Source organism: Lissotriton helveticus, chromosome 1_1 (assembly GCF_964261635.1).
Source record: "Lissotriton helveticus chromosome 1_1, aLisHel1.1, whole genome shotgun sequence".
In the NCBI taxonomy this organism is placed as follows: Eukaryota; Metazoa; Chordata; class Amphibia; order Caudata; family Salamandridae; genus Lissotriton; species Lissotriton helveticus.
The window spans coordinates 574,477,808-574,500,361 of NC_136057.1; the positions used below are offsets into that span (position 1 = coordinate 574,477,808).

The 22,554-nt window shown below is 50.4% G+C and overlaps 1 protein-coding gene across 4 annotated transcripts in view; it reads right to left on the minus strand.

The window, feature by feature from the left end:
- Positions 1-22,554, minus strand: part of RECQL (RecQ like helicase) — a 290,431-nt gene that overhangs the window by 93,428 nt on the left and 174,449 nt on the right. For all 4 annotated transcript variants that reach the window (XM_078674068.1, XM_078674065.1, XM_078674064.1 and 1 more), the window contains exon 8: positions 18,807-18,888. In XM_078674068.1, coding sequence (XP_078530194.1) covers positions 18,807-18,888 — 82 coding nt within the window. The remainder of the gene's footprint in view (positions 1-18,806; positions 18,889-22,554) is intronic.

Here is a 22,554-nt window from a genome sequence, read left to right on the forward strand (position 1 = left end):
CCAGACTGGACTACTGCAATTCTCTTCTTACTGGCCTCCCCAAATCCCACTTGTCCCCCCTTAGATCTGTTCTCCATTCAGCAGCTCGTTTCATTTATGGGGCCAAAAGAAGCGACCACATCACATCGTTGTTATCCACCCTCTGCTGGCTTCCCATCGAGGCTAGAGCTATCTACAAGACTGCCTGTATCACCCACAAATCCTTGCACTCCTCCTCTCCTCGCTACCTGGCGAATAAACTGAAACTCTCTGGAGGCTCTAGACCATCATGTAATGCTGAAAATCTACTGCTTGAACCTCCCACTTTCAAGAAGGAAAGATCGATGGCCCAATCCTTTTCAGGCAACGCGGTGAGAATCTGGAACTCACTTCCACCTCAGCTCCGGACCACCACCTCCCCCAGGCCTTCAAAACTGACCTCAAAGTTCTCCTCCTTCAAAGATACTTCCAAAGTTAATTCATGCCCTCTCTATTATCTGAAGGAAGACCTCCCATTACTGAAAACTCTATTCTCCAAGAATATAGAAGTGCCTTCCCAGTGTGTTCGTGTGGTTGGAGTGTATGCCATTTATTGCAGTTTTATCCTTGTACCTGTGTTTGGTACTCTTTTGTAACATGCACACGCCACTTTTCTCTTGTAACACACTGTTTGCTACCTCTCACATTTTGTTTGCTTTTGATACTTGCACAAGTGCCACCATTGCCTACGTAACGTTTGTTCTTGTGCCTCAATGTCTAGCATATATTGCAGTATATTACCTCTATTTGTACTTTGTTTTCACTTGTAACCTGCACACTTGTCACTCTGTCCTCCTGTAATGCACTGTTTGCTACCTCATGTATTTTGTTTGCTCACAATTGTCACTTTTACCTCATGTAACTTATCATCTGCTTTTGTAATTTGTTCATTTGTAATTTTCTGTTCCTATTGTGAAGCGTCCGACGCCTTCGTGTAAAGTCTGCGCTATATAAAAACGCATAAATAAATAAATAAATAAAAAACTACCTACCCAGAAATCACGAGGGTGCACCATCCCGCTGGACTGAAATAACAAGCAGTGCACCCTGAACTTATAAGCACTCCTCTCATCCTGCGCTATCACAGACATCACCTTACTCTGAACCCACACCAGTATAAGCCTCACTCTGCATACCTAGTGCACACGTGCAGGGAAGGCATGCACCTCAAGCACTTTGTTCACGAGTCACGATGCACTCACACTCGACGTTCAGAAGAACAGTGGCTGGGTATCCTAAAGCTGTTCTCATTGGCCCTGATGCGCATCAGGCCAATGAGAACACTCCTGTAGTGTACCAGCGAGCTCTAGGATTGGCTGATGGCTTTCATGCCAATCCTAGATAGCTTTGTTTGCTGTGCACAGTAAAGATTGGAGCAACGCTTTTGTAATTGAAAGGCACATGATTTGCTGTCACCCAACAGCAGGTAAAATTACGGACAAATGGTGTCCGTCAAAGAATCCTTCACGGACAACGAACAGAGACGAAATTACGGACTGTCCATGAAATTTAAGGACGGTTGGTCACCCTAGTGCCGTGAATGCTGCAGTTTAACGTTTGAAGCCGCGGCTGAGGAGGAAAAAGGAGGCGGAAATGATTGCTGTTGCTTTTCGGCGGAGAGTGTCTGGCTTCTCCAGTGATTAAGTTGGATATAGCGTCCTAGATGTGGGTGCAGCGGAGAGAGGTCAGGGGGAAAGGGAGATGACGGAGACAGCAGCGCTGATTTCGGAGGGGGCCTGGGCAGTGGTGGTGCATTTGAAAGTCTGGCGAGAGTTGGCGAGAGGCTTCCAGGAACCCGCGCTGTAGTAGGAGGAGGAGGAGGGTCTGGCTTTTGGCGGCTCAAGGTCCTGAAAGGTGGAGAAAACGGAAAAAGTGGAGAGAGGCAACCAGGTGAGGAGTAAACCACTGCGATACAACGTGTAATAATACTGCAGCAATAAGGCAATAAGGAATGAATAATTTATGCGGCTAGAGGGAGAGAAGCCTATACTAGTGGTAATATAAGGCATTGGACATTGGAGCATTGGAGCGCTGCCGCCGTGAGCTGGTTGGCTTTCTTTCTCCACGATTTTGGTCTGATTGATTAGGTTAATCAGGGTAAGATGGGAAGACGCGACAAAAAACACGGTTGGCGAAGGCGCAGAAAAATTGGACACTGGGAGGCAGTAAGGCAGGTATAGTGGGGGAGTCTCATCTGCATAATTCCAGTTTTGAGAGCTCAGAAGATGAAGAGACACCACTGGAAGCAACAACAGAATCTCCTGGGACGTCCATGGAAGTCAGAACCCCCCCCCTATATTTTCTGCTAGTAAACCTGAAGTTATTGCGAATGAGATAGTAATAGGCCCAAAGGGGAAAATCAGCAAGAAAGATGAAGGGGGGAGAAAGGAGCCCCCCCCCCCTATTCGAGAAAAAGTCGGTACAACCTACCTCCCAGCGATCCATTTTATCGCCATCTCAGAACACAGCTCCTAGTCCCGATCTTGCCTCTCCGGGTCCACTCCCGCTGGACCTAAGTTTGTCAACTTTAACATCTCCAGAAAATTCCATGGTGGCGCCAGCTACTCCAGATAATCAAAACCCGCTACCTTCACCTTCAAGTCCAACCCTCTTTACTCTGACGCAAGTACCAGAATTGAACCTGTCAAAACCGCCCCCTCCCCCACCCACTCTGCCTCTCCGGCCTCCTTACCTGGTGGCAATTCAGAGCAAGCTTCAGCTCAGCTATTAACTTCATTTATTCAGGTGAATCAAACGCAGATTTCAGACGGGAGCAATCCAGTCCTCTCCTCACAAAAACAGGTCATACAAAGCCAGCAAGTACTTAGATTCAAGCTAGCCTGGCTTTTATGACGGCTGATTAGCCAGAAACCGGTCCCAGGATGCTTGTTTCCGGTCCAGGGAAGACATGACTTGGCAGTTCGGGCTGGACTGTTCCCATGAGGCTCAGGGTCAGACTGATTTTCATATGGCCTTGTCTGAACTGGGGTGGCAGAGTGAGCTAAAGAATGATGATGGATTGAACCCAGATCAGTTGACTGGGGGTGAGAGCTTGCAATGCAACACTCCGTCCATCATCCCCTTTGGTTTGGCTTTGTTCCCCCTAAGTTGGCAGAGTATGCCCAGACGTGGGTCCCTTGCTCATTTTGCCACTGGATTCAAGCTAGCCTAGCTGATGACGGGTGATTAGCCAGAAACCAGTCCCAGGATGCTAGTTTCCGGTCCAGGGAAGACATGGCTTGGCAGTTAGGTCTGGACTGTTCCCATGAGGCACAGGGTCAGACTGAATTGCATTTGGCCATGTCTGAAGTGGGGTGGTGGAGTGAGCTAAAGAATGATGATGGATTAAACCCAGATCAGTTGACTGGGGGTGAGTGTGTGATTTGCTCAAATACTCCGTCCATCATCCCCTTTGGTATCGCTGTGAACTAGATAAGGGCAAACTAAATTCGGACTCCCCAAGAATGCCGTCAGGACCTAGAATGGCCTTTAGGTTGTTGATATGCACTTTTCATCCTACTGAATGTATATGCTGATGCGTTCGATACCAGCACATTACTAATTTTCCTTCTAGACTTTTTTTTTTTTTTAAGACCACCGACAGGTTTTTAAAAAATAATCAATGTTGAATTAGAAATTAGCATGGCAGTTCTAGAAAAACTCTTTTATATTTACTGTCTTAGCCAAAAAAGGAAATACAGGACGTTTGGACCAAATATGAAGCAGGCTCTTCGGAAGGGAAAGTACACACTGACAGTTTAAACAAGCATTTGCAACGCAATAGGTCTCGCATTTGCGAGAGTTTGAGCTAATGGCATTGTAAACAACAATGCTTTTTATTTATTGGTTTGTAAAAACCAACACATAAACAAAAAAGGGATTGTCATTTACAATGCCATTAGCTCAACCGCTCGTAAATGCGAGACCTATTGCATTGCAAATGCTTGTTTGTTAAAGTAAACCAGATACAAGGTCTCACTTTTTGTATTTTTGGCCTTGCCAATGCTTGTTGGCGATGCGTGCAGCATCAGCTCAAAGAAATACTCATCGACGATGCGCAGTAGCAATGGAAAAAAAATTGCTATAATGTGAGCATGTGTGTATGAGTTATGCTGCATCATTCCATATCGGATATGCATGTGGGGGCCAATAAAATGAATCAGGCCCCATTTTATTATATTTACTGCCACTTTGAGCTGTAAATAAAAAATGTTATTATGTATGTATGTGGAAGTGTTTTTTCTTTTTAAAATGTGGAGTGGCCTAGCTGCAAATGGCAGCTTCCGGGACCCCCAAAAAGTTGAAAGAAAAGAATATTTTAAAGATCACAATGGGTGGGGGAGCAATGGAGGTGTGTGGGTGGAAGGGAAGCAACAAGAATTTTGCTGGGGAGGGTAATAGTCACACTTGAGAGCGAATAAATAAAAAATAAAAAAAAGCTATGGGTGGGCAGAAGAATGGACGTAGTGTGGGAGTGCTGAGAGCAACACAGACCATAAGGGATGGGGGAAACATGAGGCTGAGAACTAGTGAAGAAAGCAATGGATGAGCTGGAGGTGTAGTGAGAAGGGAGCAACACTGAGCACTTGGGGGTAGGTATGTCAGGAGGGGAGCAGGACAGGAGAGAAAGAGAGAAAATGCATCACTCACAGAGTGCTAAATGAACAAGAACAAAGTAATTCCCTGAATGTGAGCAGTGGAAGGACACAAGTCATACAATTAAAAGGATGGTAAGAAGCTATGCTCCTGGGGCCAGGAGACGAGAGAAGGACCAGGAGCAGAAGAGGGGAGAAGGACCAGGAGCAGAAGAGGGGAGAAGGACCAGGAGCAGAAGAGGGGAGAAGGACCAGGAGCAGAAGAGGGGAGAAGGACCAGGAGCAGAAGAGGGGAGAAGGACCAGGAGCAGAAAAGCGGAGAAGGACCAGGAGCAGAAGAGGGGAGAAGGGCCAGGAACAGAAGAGGGGAGAAGGGCCAGGAACAGAAGAGGGGAGAAGGGCCAGGAGCAGAAGAGGGGAGAAGGACCAGGAGCAGAAGAGGGGAGAAGGACCAGGAGCAGAAGAGGGGAGAAGGACCAGGAGCAGAAGAGGGGAGAAGGACCAGGAGCAGAAAAGCGGAGAAGGACCAGGAGCAGAAGAGGGGAGAAGGGCCAGGAACAGAAGAGGGGAGAAGGGCCAGGAACAGAAGAGGGGAGAAGGGCCAGGAACAGAAGAGGGGAGAAGGGCTAGGAACAGAAGAGGGGAGAAGGGCTAGGAACAGAAGAGGGGAGAAGGGCTAGGAACAGAAGAGGGGAGAAGGGCAAGGAGCAGAAGAGGGGAGCAGGAGAAGGGAGAAGGACAGGAGAGGGGAGAAGGGCGGCAGAAGATGGGAGAAGGACCAGGAGCAGGAGAGGGGAGAAGGACCAGGAGCAGGAGAGGGGAGAAGGACCAGGAGAGGAGAGAAGGACCAGGAGCAGGAGAGGGGAGCAGGAGCAGAACAGGGTAGAAGGACCAGGAGCAGGAGAGGGGAGAAGGACCAGGAGCAGAAGAGGGGAGAAGGGGCAGGAGCAGAAGAGGGGACAAGGGGCAGGAGAAGAAGAGGAGAGAAGGACCAGGAGATGGGAGATAGAACAGGAGCAGAAGAGGGGAGAAGGACCAGGAGCAGAAGAGGGGAGCAGGGCCATGAGCAGAAGAGGGGAGAAGGAGCTGGAGTAGAAGATGGGAGAAGGGCCAGGAGAAGAAGTGGGGACAAGGGGCAGGAGCAGAAGTGGGGACATGGGGCAGGACACGGGAGATAGATCAGGAGCAGAAGAGGGGAGAAGGACCAGGAGCAGAAGAGGGGAGAAGGGCCAGGAGCAGAAGAGGGGAGAAGGGCCAGGAGCAGAAGAGGGGAGAAGGGCCAGGAGCAGAAGAGGGGAGAAGGGCCAGGAGCAGAAGAGGGGAGAAGGGCCAGGAGCAGAAGAGCCAGGAGCAGAAGAGGGGAGAAGGGCCAGGAGCAGAAGAGGGGAGAAGGGCCAGGAGCAGAAGAGCCAGGAGCAGAAGAGGGGAGAAGGACCAGGAGCAGGAGAGGGGAGCGGGCCACAAGCAGAAGAGGGGAGCGGGGCCACGAGCAGAAGAGGGGAGCGGGGCCACGAGCAGAAGAGGGGAGCGGGGCCACGAGCAGAAGAGGGGAGCGGGGCCACGAGCAGAAGAGGGGAGCGGGGCCACGAGCAGAAGAGGGGAGCGGGGCCACGAGCAGAAGAGGGGAGCAGGGCCACGAGCAGAAGAGGGGAGCAGGGCCACGAGCAGAAGAAGAAAGAAGGCGTACCAGAAGATTGGAGAAGGAGCAGGAGCAGAAGATGGGAGAAGGGCCAGGAGCAGAAGAGGGAAGTAGGGCCAGGAGCAGAAGAGGGGAGAAGGAGCTGGAGTAGAAGATGGGAGAAGGGCCAGGAGAAGAAGTGGGGACAAGGGGCAGGAGCAGAAGTGGGGAAAAGGGGCAGAAGACGGGAGATAGATCAGGAGCAGAAGAGGGGAGAAGGACCAGGAGCAGAAGAGGGGAGAAGAGCCAGGAGCAGAAGAGGGGAGAAGGGCCAGGAGCAGAAGAGGGGAGAAGGGCCAGGAGCAGAAGAGCCAGGAGCAGAAGAGGGGAGAAGGGCCAGGAGCAGAAGAGGGGAGAAGGGCCAGGAGACGGGAGATAGACAAGGACCAGGAGACGAGAGATAGACAAGGACCAGGAGCAGGAGAGGGGAGCGGGCCACGAGCAGAAGAGGGGAGCGGGGCCACGAGCAGATGAGGGGAGCGGGGCAACGAGCAGAAGAGGGGAGCAGGGCCACGAGCAGAAGAGGGGAGCAGGGCCACGAGCAGAAGAGGGGAGCAGGGCCACGAGCAGAAGAGGGGAGCGGGGCCACGAGCAGAAGAGGGGAGCAGGGCCACGAGCAGAAGAGGGGAGCAGGGCCACGAGCAGAAGAGGGGAGAAGAAGAAAGAAGGCGTACCAGAAGATTGGAGAAGGAGCAGGAGCAGAAGATGGGAGAAGGGCCAGGAGCAGAAGAGGGAAGTAGGGCCAGGAGCAGAAGAGGGGAGCAGGGCCATGAGCAGAAGAGGGGAGCAGGGCCACGAGCAGAAGAGGGGAGCAGGGCCACGAGCAGAAGAGGGGAGCAGGGCCATGAGTAGAAGAGGGGAGAAGGAGCTGGAGTAGAAGATGGGAGAAGGGCCAGGAGAAGAAGTGGGGACAAGGGGCAGGAGCAGAAGTGGGGACAAGGGCCAGGAGAAGAAGTGGGGACAAGGGCCAGGAGCAGAAGTGGGGACAAGGGGCAGGAGATGGGAGATAGATCAGGAGCAGAAGAGGGGAGAAGGACCAGGAGCAGAAGAGGGGAGAAGGGCCAGGAGCAGAAGAGGGGAGAAGGGCCAGGAGCAGAAGAGGGGAGAAGGGCCAGGAGCAGAAGAGGGGAGAAGGGCCAGGAGCAGAAGAGGGGAGAAGGGCCAGGAGCAGAAGAGGGGAGAAGGGCCAGGAGCAGAAGAGGGGAGAAGGGCCAGGAGCAGAAGAGGGGAGAAGGGCCAGGAGCAGAAGAGGGGAGAAGGGCCAGGAGCAGAAGAGCCAGGAGCAGAAGAGGGGAGAAGGGCCAGGAGCAGAAGAGGGGAGAAGGGCCAGGAGACGGGAGATAGACAAGGACCAGGAGACGAGAGATAGACAAAGACCAGGAGACGGGAGATAGACAAGGAGCAGAAGTGGGGAGTAGGGCCAGGAGCAGATGAGGGGAGAAGGAGAAGGAGCAGAAGATGGGATAAGGAGCAGGAGACGGGAGACAGACCTGGAGCAGGATACGGGAGAAGGACCAGGAGCAGAAGAGGGGAGAAGGGCCAGGAGCAGAAGACGAGAGAAGGACCAGGAGCAGAAGAGGGGAGAAGGACAGGGAGCAGGAGAGGGGAGAAGGGCAGCAGAAGATGGGAGAAGGACCAGGAGAGGGGAGAAGGACCAGGAGGGGAGAGGAGAGAAGGACCAGGAGCAGAAGAGGGGAGAAGGACCAGGAGCAGAAGAGGGGAGAAGGACCAGGAGCAGAAGAGGGGAGAAGGGCCAGGAGCAGAAGAGGGGAGAAGGGCCAGGAGCAGAAGAGGGGAGAAGGGCCAGGAGCAGAAGAGGGGAGAAGGGCCAGGAGCAGAAGAGGGGAGAAGGGCCAGGAGACGGGAGATAGACAAGGACCAGGAGACGGGAGATAGACAAGGACCAGGAGACGGGAGATAGACAAGGAGCAGAAGTGGGGAGTAGGGCCAGGAGCAGAAAAGAGGAGAAGGGCCAGGAGCAGATGAGGGGAGGAGGAGAAGGAGCCGGAGCAGAAGATGGGAGAAGGAGCAGAAAATGGGAGAAGGAGCAGAAAATGGGAGAAGGAGCAGGAGCAGAAGATGGGATAAGGAGCAGAAGAGGGGAGAAGGACCAGGAGCAAAAGAGGGGAGAAGGACCAGGAGAGGGGAGAAGGACCAGGAGCAGGAGGTGAGAGAGGGGAGAAGCAGCAGGAGAGGGGAGAAGGACCAGGAGCAGAGAGGGGAGAAGGACCAGGAGCAGAAGAGGGGAGAAGGGCCAGGAGCAGAAGAGGGGAGAAGGGCCAGGAGCAGAAGAGGGGAGAAGAGCCAGGAGCAGAAGAGGGGAGAAGAGCCAGGAGCAGAAGAGGGGAGAAGAGCCAGGAGCAGAAGAGGGGAGAAGGGCCAGGAGCAGAAGATGGGAGTAGGACCAGGAGAGGGGAGAAGGACCAGGAGAGGAGAGGGGAGAAGGACCAGGAGCAGGAGAGGGGAGAAGGACCAGGAGAGGAGAGGGGAGGGGAGAAGGACCAGGAGCAGGAGAGGGGAGAAGGACCAGGAGCAGGAGAGGGGAGAAGGAGCAGGAGAGGGGAGAAGGACCAGGAGCAGAAGAGGGGAGAAGGACCAGGAGCAGGAGAGGGGAGAAGGACCAGGAGCAGGAGAGGGGAGAAGGACCAGGAGCGGGAGAGGGGAGAAGGACCAGGAGCAGAAGAGGGGAGCAGGAGCAGGAGAAGGGAGAAGGGTAGGAGAGGGGAGAAGGGCAGCAGAAGATGGGCCAGGAGCAGAAGATGGGAGTAGGACCAGGAGAGGGGAGAAGAACCAGGAGAGGAGAGGGGAGAAGGACCAGGAGCAGGAGAGGGGAGAAGGACCAGGAGAGGAGAGGGGAGAAGGACCAGGAGCAGGAGAGGGGAGAAGGACCAGGAGCAGGAGAGGGGAGAAGGACCAGGAGCAGAAGAGGGGAGAAGGACCAGGAGCAGAAGAGGGGAGAAGGACCAGGACCAGGAGAGGGGAGTAGGACCAGGAGCAGAAGAGGGGAGAAGGGCCAGGAGCAGAAGAGGGGAGAAGAGCCAGGAGCAGAAGAGGGGAGAAGAGCCAGGAGCAGAAGAGGGGAGAAGGGCCAGGAGCAGAAGATGAGAGTAGGACCAGGAGAGGGGAGAAGGACCAGGAGAGGAGAGGGGAGAAGGACCAGGAGCAGGAGAGGGGAGAAGGACCAGGAGAGGAGAGGGGAGAAGGACCAGGAGCAGGAGAGGGGAGAAGGACCAGGAGCAGGAGAGGGGAGAAGGACCAGGAGCAGGAGAGGGGAGAAGGACCAGGAGCAGAAGAGGGGAGAAGGACCAGGAGCAGGAGAGGGGAGAAGGAGCAGGAGAGGGGAGAAGGACCAGGAGCAGGAGAGGGGAGAAGGACCAGGAGCAGAAGAGGGGAGCAGGAGCAGGAGAAGGGAGAAGGGCAGGAGAGGGGAGAAGGGCAGCAGAAGATGGGAGAAGGAGCAGGAGAGGGGAGAAGGACCAGGAGCAGGAGAGGGGAGAAGGACCAGGAGCAGGAGAGGGGAGAAGGACCAGGAGCAGGAGAGGAGAGAAGGACCAGGAGCAGGAGAGGAGAGAAGGACCAGGAGCAGAAGAGGGGAGCAGGGCCACAAGCAGAAGAGGGGAGCGGGGCTACTAGCAGAAGAGGGGAGCAGGGCCACGAGCAGGAGAGGGGAGCAGGGCCACGAGCAGAAGAGGGGAGCAGGGCCACGAGCAGAAGAGGGGAGCAGGGCCACGAGCAGAAGAGGGGAGCAGGGCCACGAGCAGAAGAGGGGAGCAGGGCCACGAGCAGAAGAGGGGAGCAGGGCCACGAGCAGAAGAGGGGAGCAGGGCCACGAGCAGAAGAGGGGAGCAGGGCCACGAGCAGAAGAGGGGAGAAGGGCCACGAGCAGAAGAAGGGAGCAGGGCCACGATCAGCAGAGGGGAGAAGAAGAAAGAAGGCGTACCAGAAGATTGGAGAAGGAGCAGGAGCAGAAGAGGGGAGAAGGGCCAGGAGCAGAAGACGGAAGTAGGGCCATGAGCAGAAGAGGGGAGCAGGGCCATGAGCAGAAGAGGGGAGCAGGGCCACGAGCAGATGAGGGGAGCAGGGCCACGAGAAGAAGAGGGGAGCAGGGCCATGAGCAGAAGAGGGGAGAAGGAGATGGAGCCAGAGCAGAAGAGGGGAGCAGGAGCAGAAGATGGGAGAAGGAGCAGGAGCAGAAGATGGGAGAAGGACCAGGAGCAGGAGAGGGGAGTATGAGCAGGAGCAGGAGAGGGGAGAAGGAGCAGGAGCAGAAGATGGGAGAAGGACCAGGAGCAGAAGAGGGGAGCAGGAGAAGGGAGAAGGGCAGGAGAGGGGAGAAGGGCAGCAGAAGATGGGAGAAGGACCAGGAGCAGGAGCGTCGTCGGAGCCGGTCCGACGACGCCTGAAATGGCAGAAACCGGTCCCCGGAAGCTTGTTTCCTTCCCAGTACAAGAATTGGCTTGGTAGTTTGGTTTGCCCTGTTCCCATCATGCACTGGGACAGGAACAGACTAATTTGCATATAACCAAGTTCTGAGCTGGGATGGTGCAGTGAGCTAAAAAACGGTGATGGATCAAGCCCTGATCTTTGGACTGGGTAAGAGTGGTCTGCTTAATTCAGGCACTCTGTTCATCACCACCCCCTTTTCTGAATCAGGAGAGGGGAGAAGCAGCTGAAGATGGAAGAAGGGCAAGGAGCAGAAGAGGGGAGAAGGACCAGGAGCAGAAGAGGGGAGAATGAGCAGAAGATAGGAGAAGGAGCAGAAGATGGGAGAAGGACCAGGAGCAGAAGAGGGGAGAAGGACCAGGAGCAGAAGAGGGGAGCAGGGCCATGAGCAGATGAGGGGAGCAGGGCCACGAGAAGAAGAGGGGAGCAGGGCCATGAGCAGAAGATGGGAGAAGGAGAAGGAGACGAAGGAGAAGGAGCCGGAGCAGAAGAGGGGAGCAGGAACAGGAGCAGAAGATGGGAGAAGGACCAGGAGAGGGGAGAAGGAGCAGGAGAGGGGAGAAGGAGCAGCAGCAGAAGATGGGAGAAGGAGCAGAAGAGGGGAGAAGGGCCAGGAGCAGAGGACGAGAGAAGGAGCAGGAGAGGGGAGAAGGGCAGCAGAAGATGGGAGAAGGACCAGGAGCAGGAGAGGGGAGAAGGACCAGGAGCAGGAGAGGGGAGAAGGACCAGGAGCAGGAGAGGGGAGAAGGACCAGGAGCAGGAGAGGGGAGAAGGACCAGGAGCAGGAGAGGGGAGAAGGACCATGAGCAGAAGAGGGGAGCAGGGCCATGAGCAGAAGAGGGGAGCAGGGCCATGAGCAGAAGAGGGGAGAAGGAGAAGGAGCCGGAGCAGAAGATTGTAGAAGAAGCAGGAGCAGAAGATGGGAGAAGGGCCAGGAGCAGAAGAGGGGAGAAGGGTCAGGAGCAGAAGAGGGGAGAAGGGTCAGGAGCAGAAGAGGGGAGAAGGGCCAGGAGCAGAAGAGGGGAGAAAGGCCAGGAGCAGAAGAGGGGAGAAGGGCCAGGAGCAGAAGAGGGGAGAAGGAGCAGAAGATGGGAAAAGGAGCAGAAGCAGAAGATGGGAGAAGGACCAGGAGCAGAAGAGGGGAGAAGGGCAAGGAGCAGGCAGAAGATGGGAGCAGGGCCATGAGCAGAAGAGGGGAGCAGGGCCATGAGCAGAAGAGGGGAGCAGGGCCATGAGCAGAAGAGGGGAGAAGGACCAGGAGAGGGGAGAAGGGCAGCAGAAGATGGGAGAAGGACCAGGAGAGGGGAGAAGGAGCAGGAGAGGGGAGAAGGAGCAGCAGCAGAAGATGGGAGAAGGAGCAGGAGCAGAAGAGGGGAGAAGGGCCAGGAGCAGAGGACGAGAGAAGGGCCAGGAGCAGGAGAGGGGAGAAGGGCAGCAGAAGATGGGAGAAGGACCAGGAGAGGGGAGAAGGACCAGGAGCAGGAGAGGGGAGAAGGACCAGGAGCAGGAGAGGGGAGAAGGACCAGGAGCAGGAGAGGGAAGAAGGACCAGGAGCAGGAGAGGGGAGAAGGACCAGGAGCAGGAGAGGGGAGAAGGACCAGGAGCAGAAGAGGGGAGAAGGACCATGAGCAGAAGAGGGGAGAAGGACCATGAGCAGAAGAGGGGAGCAGGGCCATGAGCAGAAGAGGGGAGCAGGGCCATGAGCAGAAGAGGGGAGAAGGAGAAGGAGCCGGAGCAGAAGATTGTAGAAGGAGCCGGAGCAGAAGATTGTAGAAGAAGCAAGAGCAGAAGATTGTAGAAGAAGCAAGAGCAGAAGAGGGGAGAAGGGCCAGGAGCAGAAGAGGGGAGAAGGGCCAGGAGCAGAAGAGGGGAGAAGGGCCAGGAGCAGAAGAGGGGAGAAAGGCCAGGAGCAGAAGAGGGGAGAAAGGCCAGGAGCAGAAGAGGGGAGAAGGGTCAGGAGCAGAAGCTGGGAAAAGGAGCAGAAGCAGAAGATGGGAGAAGGACCAGGCGCAGAAGAGGGTAGAAGGAGCAGAAGAGGGGAGAAGGGAAAGGAGCAGGCAGAAGAGGGGAGCAGGGCCATGAGCAGAAGAGGGGAGCAGGGCCATGAGCAGTAGAGGGGAGAAGGAGAAGGAGCCGGAGCAGAAGATTGGAGAAGGAGCAGAAGCAGAAGATGGGAGAACGAGCAGGAGCAGAAGATGGGAGAAGGACCAGAAGCAGAAGATGGGAGAACGAGCAGGAGCAGAAGAGGGGAGAAGGACCATGAGCATAAGAGGGGAGAAGGACTAGGAGCAGAAGATGGGAGAAGGGCCAGGAGCAGAAAAGGGGAGCAGGGCCATGAGCAGAGGAGGGGAGAAGTAGAAGGCGCCGGAGCATAAGATGGGAGAAGGACCAGGAGCAGAAAATGGGAGAAGGACCATTAGGCGGGAGATAGACCTGGAGCAGGATACGGGAGAAGGACCAGGGGCAGAAGAGGGGGGAGGGCCAGGAGCAGAAGACGAGAGAAGGACCAGGAGCAGAAGAGGGGAGAAGGACCAGGAGCAGAAGAGGGGAGCAGGGCCATGAGCAGAAGAGGGGAGAAGGACCAGGAGCAGAGGAGGCGAGAAGGACCAGGAGCAGAAGAGGGGAGAAGGACCAGGAGCAGAAGAGGGGAGAAGGACCAGGAGCAGAAGAGGGGAGAAGGACCAGGAGCAGAAGAGGGGAGAAGGACCAGGCAGGCTTCAACCACGTTTGTTGACTTATTTACCACACTATACCCTTCACCGAGGTAATGTCTCAAATTGCTTTTTCATTGCTATCAAAAGTTACAGATTTCAAAAATTTCAAAAAATCCTTGGAAGAGTTTTCACTACGCTGAAATGAGAAAAGAACAAAGAGCTTTCAAAACATGAAGGCGGCCACAAATCCCTATCTCTCATAATTCCTCCTGTTCTATTTAAAGTACTGACCGGACTAGACACCCCACACCATCATGATTATCATCATGGCAGACCATTCACAGCGTAGTTTACACATACACAGAAAAAAAGTGTAATCATGTATATTTATTGATGAAATGCAAATATTTTGAATGGGTAGTTGTGGGGGCTGGGGAGGGGAGGAGGGTTCACCGGCACACAGAGTACCATTTTCCTATTGTTACTTATTTATCAAAAGTACACTGGGCCATGAAGCTCTTTACTGCCCTTATAATCCACATCTGCCTTCGTGGAAAGGTGGGGGCAATTACGAATAGAACTGGCCAGCGACGCATCCCTTAAAGCTATAGTGATGTATACAGTACCACTATATGCTGCTTCACCGCTGTGGTATCAGGTGTGGATAGAAAGAGGGACCTCTCAAGCAATAGATGGGAGGAGGCATCCCTAAAGTCCATGTTCAGCATATGACCAATACTGCCCTTCTGCCTTCAGGGTCCAGGTGTATGTGCAACAGATCATGTGATCTGGGAAGCCTTTCCACACCTGGGGGCACGTGGTAGAGTGCTGAGATCACCTACATGGGTTGCAAAAGTACTGTTACCACTAAAGCATTCAAGTGTAAAAGTAGGACGCACAGCTGGCTGAATGAGGGGTTAAAGGAGAAGCATAGCATGGATCAGCACGTCCGAAGTGCACAATGACATCACATTTCACACAGCGGCACACATATCTAAAATTATACACACAGGTTAAGTGATTTGCGGAATCACTACGTTTTCAGCTGGATTCGGGATTACAACTCGGGTCCCCAGGTGCCTAAATTGGCAGGTCAGCCATAAGAACACAAGCCTCCTAAGTAAACAATAGATGCCACGCGGCATTAAGCACTTTCTGTGGCAGACCAAGGGACGGAGCTGCAGTTTATAATCCGTAGGTGTGGAAAAAGGAAGAAGATATATTTTACTCAGACTCCCTGCTTCTTGGCAGCTCTCTGTGACATTGGACACGCAAATATTTTTTGATATTTGATATTTATTAAAATTTGTATAGCGCGACTATCGCTCCGGAAGGAGCATCTTGGCGCTGAGCCCACAGAGAACCAGCAATGGAGAACAAGGATCAGATAGCTGCGATGACCGATGAGTCAGACTGAGAGAAGATCCAGGTCTTCAGGAGTTTCCTAAAAAGGCTTTCTGAGGGGGCATGCCTAAGGTTGGGGGGGGAGACAATTCCATGCCTTGGCAGCCAAAAAAGCAAAAGTTTTTCCACCTTTAGTTTTTAGTTTAATTCTGGGTACAGTAATTAAATTAGCTCCTGAGGACCTCAGGCAACGAGTTGGAATGTAGCGCAGAAAGCGCTTGGTCAGGTAAGATGGGCCGGTATTCCTGGTAGATTTGAACACCGTGACAAGGAGCTTAAAAAGAATTCTCTTATGGAGGGGCAGCCAATGAAGAGTGTTAAGGGCTGCAGAGGCCGAGGACCTGCGGGGGAGTTTCAGAACAAGCCTGGCCGCTGCGTGTTGAACACTTTGCAATTTCTTAAGGGAAGATTTCTTTATGCCTGCTAGGAGGCCATTACAATAATCCAGCCGGGAGAGAATAAGAGCCACCGCTACTGATTTCCTGGCTGAGATGGGCAGAAAGTCAAAAAATTTCTTTAGCTGCCTGATCAGGCTGAAACAGCGCCCCGCAGTAATGCGCACATGCTCGTCGAAGCTAAGGGACGAGTCAAATTGGACTCCAAGATTGCGGGCTGAGGTGACCGCACTCGGGGGTGCTTCGGAGTTATGAGGCCACCAGTCTTTAGGGGAGAAGAGGATGCCTTTGCCTAGGGGTATTATTTCAGTTTTGGCACTGTTACATTTAAGATGATTCAGGTTAAGCCAGGAAAAAACTTGGGAGAGGCAATTTTGAAATCTAAGGGCAGCGTCAGGGTGTCTTTTGTCAATGGTGACGACAAGCTGAGTGTCGTCAGCGTAAGAAGTCACGAGGATCCCATGGGATTCAATCAACGTAAGAAGGGGAGCCATATATATATTAAAGAAGAGAGGGCTCAGTATTGATCCCTGGGGCACACCTGAGGTGGTGGGTCTTTCGCCAGATAGAAAGGGGCCTAAGGAGACAGTTTGCGATCGATTGGATAGGAATGAAACTATCCAGGCCAGAGCGGAACCCGCGACACCAATCTCACGCATTCTGTTAATGAGAATGGCATGAGAGATGGTGTCGAAGGCCGCGGTTAAGTCGAGCAGGATGAGCACAGCTTGTCTGCCCTCATCCTGCAAGAACTTAATGGTATCCGACAATTCGATGAGTGCAGTTTCTGTGGAGTGGCCCGGGCGAAAGCCGGATTGCTGTGGATGCAGAATGCGTTTGTTTTCCACAAAAATTTTTAGTTCCTCGTGGACTAACTGCTCGGTGATTTTGCCAAGTGCTGGGAGAAGGGAGATTGGGCGCATGTTGGATAAATCAGTTGGGGATTTATTTGGTTTCTTCATGAGGGGCTTAACTATGGCCTTCTTCCATTCAGCAGGGACAGTGCCAGAATTAAGGGATTCATTAATAATGGCATTGATTGATGGGGTAACAACCTCGATGAGGTGCTGTAAAATAATCGGGGGACAGGAATCCGTGGGGGCTCCTGATCTGCAGGTCAAAATGGCCTTTTGTGTTTGTGCCAAAGAGACTGTAGTAAAGTTATTCAAAGAGGGAATAGTTGTGTCAGTGTCTTGTATGAGGGTAGGTGGGGGGGGGGGAATCCTTATGAATGTTCTTAATTTTGTCAATGAAGAAATCTGCTATTTGGTCGCAGAGGGTTTGTGATGGGGGAATTTCAAGTGCCAGTGCCTTTGGGTGGGTAAAGGACTTTACTATGTCAAAGATGGTTTGTTGTTTCTGTTTGGCTGCGTCTATGGCTGAAGTGAAGAATACCTTTTTTGCTTTTTTTATGTTAGAAAGGTATTGTTTCCTCTGAAGAATGTATATGGATCTGGATGAGGGATCATAAGTCTTCCTCCACTCTCTTTCCAGGACCCTACACTTTAGGTGACAATCAGTGAGGGCCTGGGTATACCAGGGAGCATTGGGCTTCCTTTTGCCTTAACCTAATTTTTGGTTGGTGGGGTTGGAGTTGGCGGAAACAACTCCATCCATCCACAAATGAAAGTTTATAGAATCTTGTGATGCCTCTCCCTCGATAGGAGGGGGGGGGAACAGAGGGCTGCGGGTTCAGCTTGATGCGCTCGGCTACTTTCTTCCAATTGATGGGAAAGGGGGTGGGAAAGTGTTTGATGTGCAGTGACGAGGAGGGTTTGGTCATGATGGAGAAGGGAATGAAACAGTGGTCTGTCCATATTTGCGGTAATGGGGAAAAGACATCTAGGGAGGCCAGGTTTGTGCAGATGCCGTCAAGTGTATGTCCGGCCTGGTGGGTAGGGCGGGAGACCAATTGGGAAAGGCCGAAGATCTCAAGTGAATGTAAGAAGTTGAAGGTGAAAGGGTCTTTGCAGGATTCCAAATGAAGATTAAAATCCCCGAGAAGGGTGAAAGTGGGATAGTGGGTCATGAGTGATCCCAAAGTCTCGTCGAGGGAGTCCAAGAATGATGTGGCATTCCCAGGGGGACGATAGACAAGTCCTCCTGATAGGGAGGAGGAGGGGTTGATGTGGATCACGAAGCCCATGCTCTCACAGTCCTTAAGGGAGGCCAGATCGAATGTGTGGCACCTGAAGAGTTTCTTAATAATGATAGCCAACCCACCTCCTCGACCGCTGGGCCTGTCACTCTGGGATCGGCCTATCTGGGATCCACCCTGCGCCCCAGGAGAAAGGGAGAGCCACCCTCTCACTCCCTGCTGACCCCTGAAACTTGGCGAGGTCTTGTGCAGTGACAGATTTGCAGAGTCACACCCAGTGCTGAAGGTGAGGAGGGTGGAAGAACAGTAAGAGGGAGAAAGGAGGGAGAAAGAAAATAAAGAATCTCTGGATGCCAACAGAGACCAATCATGAGAGAAAGCTATAACAATAACATTAGTTAAACAATGGTAAAACCCACCCATGCCAAGTGCTCGGGAAATGATGGATATAAGGACTCAGTAAAATCTAGCACAACCCTCAAGGTCATTTGAATCTGTCACTTTCACTCAAAAAAAACCTTCAAAATAAATAAATAAATAAACCTACTTGCAGGTCTAACTGTAAACTAGCCATCTGAGGCGGACAGCACACCTCTAGGAGGAAATGCAAGGCACAAAAAGGCCAAAAGACGGGCATTCACCGTCTTCGCACCCAGGGTCTGTAAAATCCACATCAACTTCAGAACTGCCCCACCCTCCTAAAATTCAGAAAGAAACTATAAACACATCTGCACACAAAAAAAACACGGGGTCACCTTTTAAGTACCTTTCTCTTCGCCTTACTGTAAAGGTTCTTTAAGTGTACTTGGGCTCTTGCCCTTCTCTTCAGCGCTTCGTTGATTCCCAGCTACATTGGCACTATACCAGTACCCACTACACGCAAATGCAACTTTGATATACAAAACAAGAACGGCTAAAGCGTCTGAGTGTACAATAAAGGGAGAGGATTGCCACCTGCAAAGCTTTAAACAATAGATGTCCACCCCCTGATGCACAGTTATGGGGAGTTCAAAAGAAAAGAGGCTCAGCCATCTCTGCAGACACATGTACTACTGAAACCAAACAAATCCTTTACAAAATAACCTGTATACATTAACTAATTCATGCTCTGCGTAGGCGAGACCTAAAATGCAGCTGGGTCCATCCCATAATACAAAGCATATTTGACCAATGGTCTATTGATTTCTGACGGGAGATTTGCCTTTTGGGGGCCTCTAAAACGTAGAGTGGTCTAGGATAAAGGAAGTTGACCCAGTCCATTATGGTCACTGATGATGTTACGGTTGATATTGTAATTGTTATGTAATTTCTGTTTTCATCTCTCCTATCATGTGTAAGATCATGAACACCACACTGGGGGACTTTACGGTTGTACAACTATTCTTGAGGAAGCAACAAACGATGTGTAGTACTGTCTTCCTTTACTGAACATAAATTATGGAATTCCTACTTGAATTTCACTTTAATCATGTTTCAAATGTGCAGTGCTAGGTCCTTGCATCTTACAGTTGTATAACTTACCTGACTGGCCTTTGTATCTGCCATTAATGACTTTTACAATGTCTTCAATGAAGTCCTCGTTCTTCGAAGGTTTTGCCCGAACCTGAAACAGCAAATTGGTTAATTTTATGAATTTCGTAAGCAGAAATGCAAATGTAAAGGTGCCTTTTGAATCTTATTACGGTACATTTATATGATTCCTATAGGGGCATATTATTTAAATTCTAGTTATTGGTATTTTATGAGGTTTGGAGACTGATTTGGCATGCTGCTGTTAATGTGCTTCTTAAGTTTAAACATGATCTAAACAAGTTGGCATGATCTGGTTTTATCGGTAAACTCAGAAAAAAATAGAACTGACTTGTACCACTTTATTCGTTAACAATAAAAAAATAAGGAGAAACGATGCAAAGTCATGTCACATTAAAAAAATTGAAATCAACAGCAAATATGCTCGATACAAATTAACCGGAATGGCATCTGAAATGATTGCAATCCCGAAAAAAATATGGAGATATTTTGTAGGTCGTTTCTCATTTGGGCTGACAGAAAGTTAATAGTCACCATGGAATTGATACAGTACCACAAACGAAAAGTAACTATTTAAATGGCGAGGTGCCTTATAATACATTGAATTTTCATACACTTTTTCAAAATATTTTTCAAACTTGTTGTATCACTGTACCCAGAAAGCTGTAAAACAGTACTTTCAGGAACACCATTTCATTGATGTAATCCTCAAAAGCATATCTGGTCACAAAGCCAATACAGTATAAGGAATGAGAAGATTTTTTGCATCTTGTCCAATTGCACAGATTTGTTTCCCTTTTATAAATGACATGAAGGGGAGAAACGTGGCATTAAATCAAGGTTATTTTGCCCTTAATCTACGAAGGTTGACTGGCTCCACTAGCGCAAATGTACTATCGCAAATCCTTGTTGTGCTCAAGTACTGTTATGAAAGACAGGAACAAACACTACAAATCACTAAACCCAGGGCAATGCTTTTCACGTATAAAGGGGGTGAAGGGCGGGGGGAGGGGGTCTATGCCTGTTAAGCACTTCTGCCTGCCTCTTGTGGGAGAAGAGGGTCTCATTCAGAGAAGAGAAACCAATGTCTTATGGAGGGAGTGGGACCATAAACCTTGCCAGAAATCATACATAAATGTTTGTGGCTATAGAGATTCACTGCATATCACTGAAACAATGTAAGCCTCTGGGAGATCACACAATATTTGCTCAGTGACCAAAACCTGTATTAGCACCCAGGTCTCAAAGTTTGAATGACAACAAATGAGCCACTACACACATTTGCAGCCAATGTATACATTTGCCTTGTGGCTTAATTCTCATTCTGGGCACAACTGGACCCACCATTCAAAATAAATTAGAACTGTATGCTTTGTATAATAATGTCAACATTCTAACCAAACAATGCAACATATGTCGTTTTGGATATTAAATATCATAATCGATTCAAACATAACTAAGGTTTTCACCCTTTTACCTAAAAAGTTCTGAATCCCCTCTCAAGCAAGGCTTTTGATTTGTGGTACATCATTCTGCAAATATTTACATTTCTGAAGCTAAAATTCTCTCTAAAAAGTTAAGATCTACACCGGTGTGCAAAAGAACTGTGACCTACAGTCACCAAAGCAGGTAGATTATTTAGCATAATGACTGGCCAGATAGCCCATAAGATGCTCTAGCGTGAAGCTCCTAGACCTGCTTAATAAGAAACTTCACAATCCTGAGACAACACGCTGCATTTATACTGAAGTTGAGAGACCGAATACTTTGCTGATATCTAGAAGCAAGATTGCTTTGCCGCTTAAAAGAAGGTTAATGGAGTGGGTGCAATCCCCATGTGACTACTGCGGGGCAACAAGGCAACCGTATGGGCCCACAGTGAACACAGGCTGACCAGCCAGGTTGTGGAGAATCAGATGAGCCCAGGCTACTCACAATGGAGCAACCTCGTGCCAATTGGAGGAGGTAGGTATTGTGCTGACAGTCTCAGGTGGCTGGAATTGTACACAGTAACTGTATATCTTCTTGTTGTAGGGTGGCCCTATAGTAGGGGCAACGCTAGACAGGGTTTTCCTGCTTCGGAGAAGCACCAATCTGCAACGGAAGGCTGAGACTGTGCACTACAATAAACCTGAATGTATGGATGAGCGGTGGTAGTGATATCGGTTACTGGCCAAGGACTATTTAAAAGATCCACACCCCATGGGTCTCGGGAGGGGGGTGGTGGCGACAATGGCACACCGCCCGCAATGCCAAACACCCGCTCGGCACCTAGCGACTCCTTCTACCGGACCCCGTGGACCCATGGGGTGTGGATCTTTTAAATAACAAGTTCCTCAAATCCGAAGGAACATTCACTTTTTCTGGTTTGTTCTTTTTGCACCTATTTTTACACAGAATTTTAACTTTCACGTCCTCTGGTAAGGGTGGGCCTTAGCGCGCCCACACCACCGAGGTACATTGTTATACGGTCCTGATGAAAGCCCAGTAAAATTTACACATAGACGGGCAGAAACATGTCGACCCCACTTTAAGTGGAAATACCCAACACATTAGTTGGTAAATTTCCCGACACATATTTTAATTAATGTCTGGCTGACCACAGAATAAAGTTTTTTGTTCGGTACAGCTTTTTGACATTTTTAATCCACTTATTTTTTTCATACTATTGTCACGAAAAAACAGCTCCGCAGTAATCTGGCGTTGTAGCACACCAGGGAAGCATTCGGCTTCTCCTGGTGGGCCCGATGATGAAGCATGTCACCACCCAGGGTGGTGAGTGAGGGCTTCTAAAGAAATCCCTAAGTGACTTCCATTGTGAACTATTAGGTTGATTTCATCTTTCTCTAAGGCTGTGCTTAACCAGACTTTACTTTGACGACACTCTTCTGTTGTTTGACATAACTTATTTGGGGGACTAAGAGTGTCTTGTCTCTTCCCTCTCTCTCTAGTTGTTGAATTTATTAATTGAGATGTGCCTGTACTTATCTAAGCTAAAGTTGAAAACGTAATAAAAAGAACTTAAAATAAAAATTATTCAGCAGAACAGCAAATGTAATGGCACACGTATGTGTGGAATAAAAACAACCTCACTGGTATATTTAGGCATAGCAAAACAAATGTTTTCCTGTTGCAAAAAATAAGTAGATAGACATAACATGTCAGGTTAAAATCACTGGGAAATACTCAATTTATCAATAATAAATCATCTATTTCCCTGCATTGAAGCTTTATGTAGCAGAGGGCAGAACTGTTTTTAGCATTATTTATTTATACATTATATTACTGACTGAAATAAAAATAGAATGCACAGTTGAAGCAGGATCAAATCAAAAGCACCAGGAATTATTTCACTCAAAAACATCAAATTGAATCAATTCTGTAAATATCAAAATAATGTGCAGGATCCCCTTTGACTGTCCATTAATTGAAGTAGCAAACCAATAAAACATTCTCTAGGAAAGCATATGAACACATTCCGTCCATTCATTTCAAGAAAGCCTCTACATAATTAGTGATAGCGCCAATTTATTACCTAATTTGGGAAAGACTGCAAAAGAAGATTAATTGGAATTGTACACAATCGACACATCAGCCCTATATACGTATATACTAAATTTTCTCATTGAAAGGGGACACATGGAATTGAAAAATCAAATTGAAGGGAATAATGTTTAATTTTATAATACAACTTACCACATGCTGATTGTTCCGATAGGTCTCAGGTACAGCAGTGTGG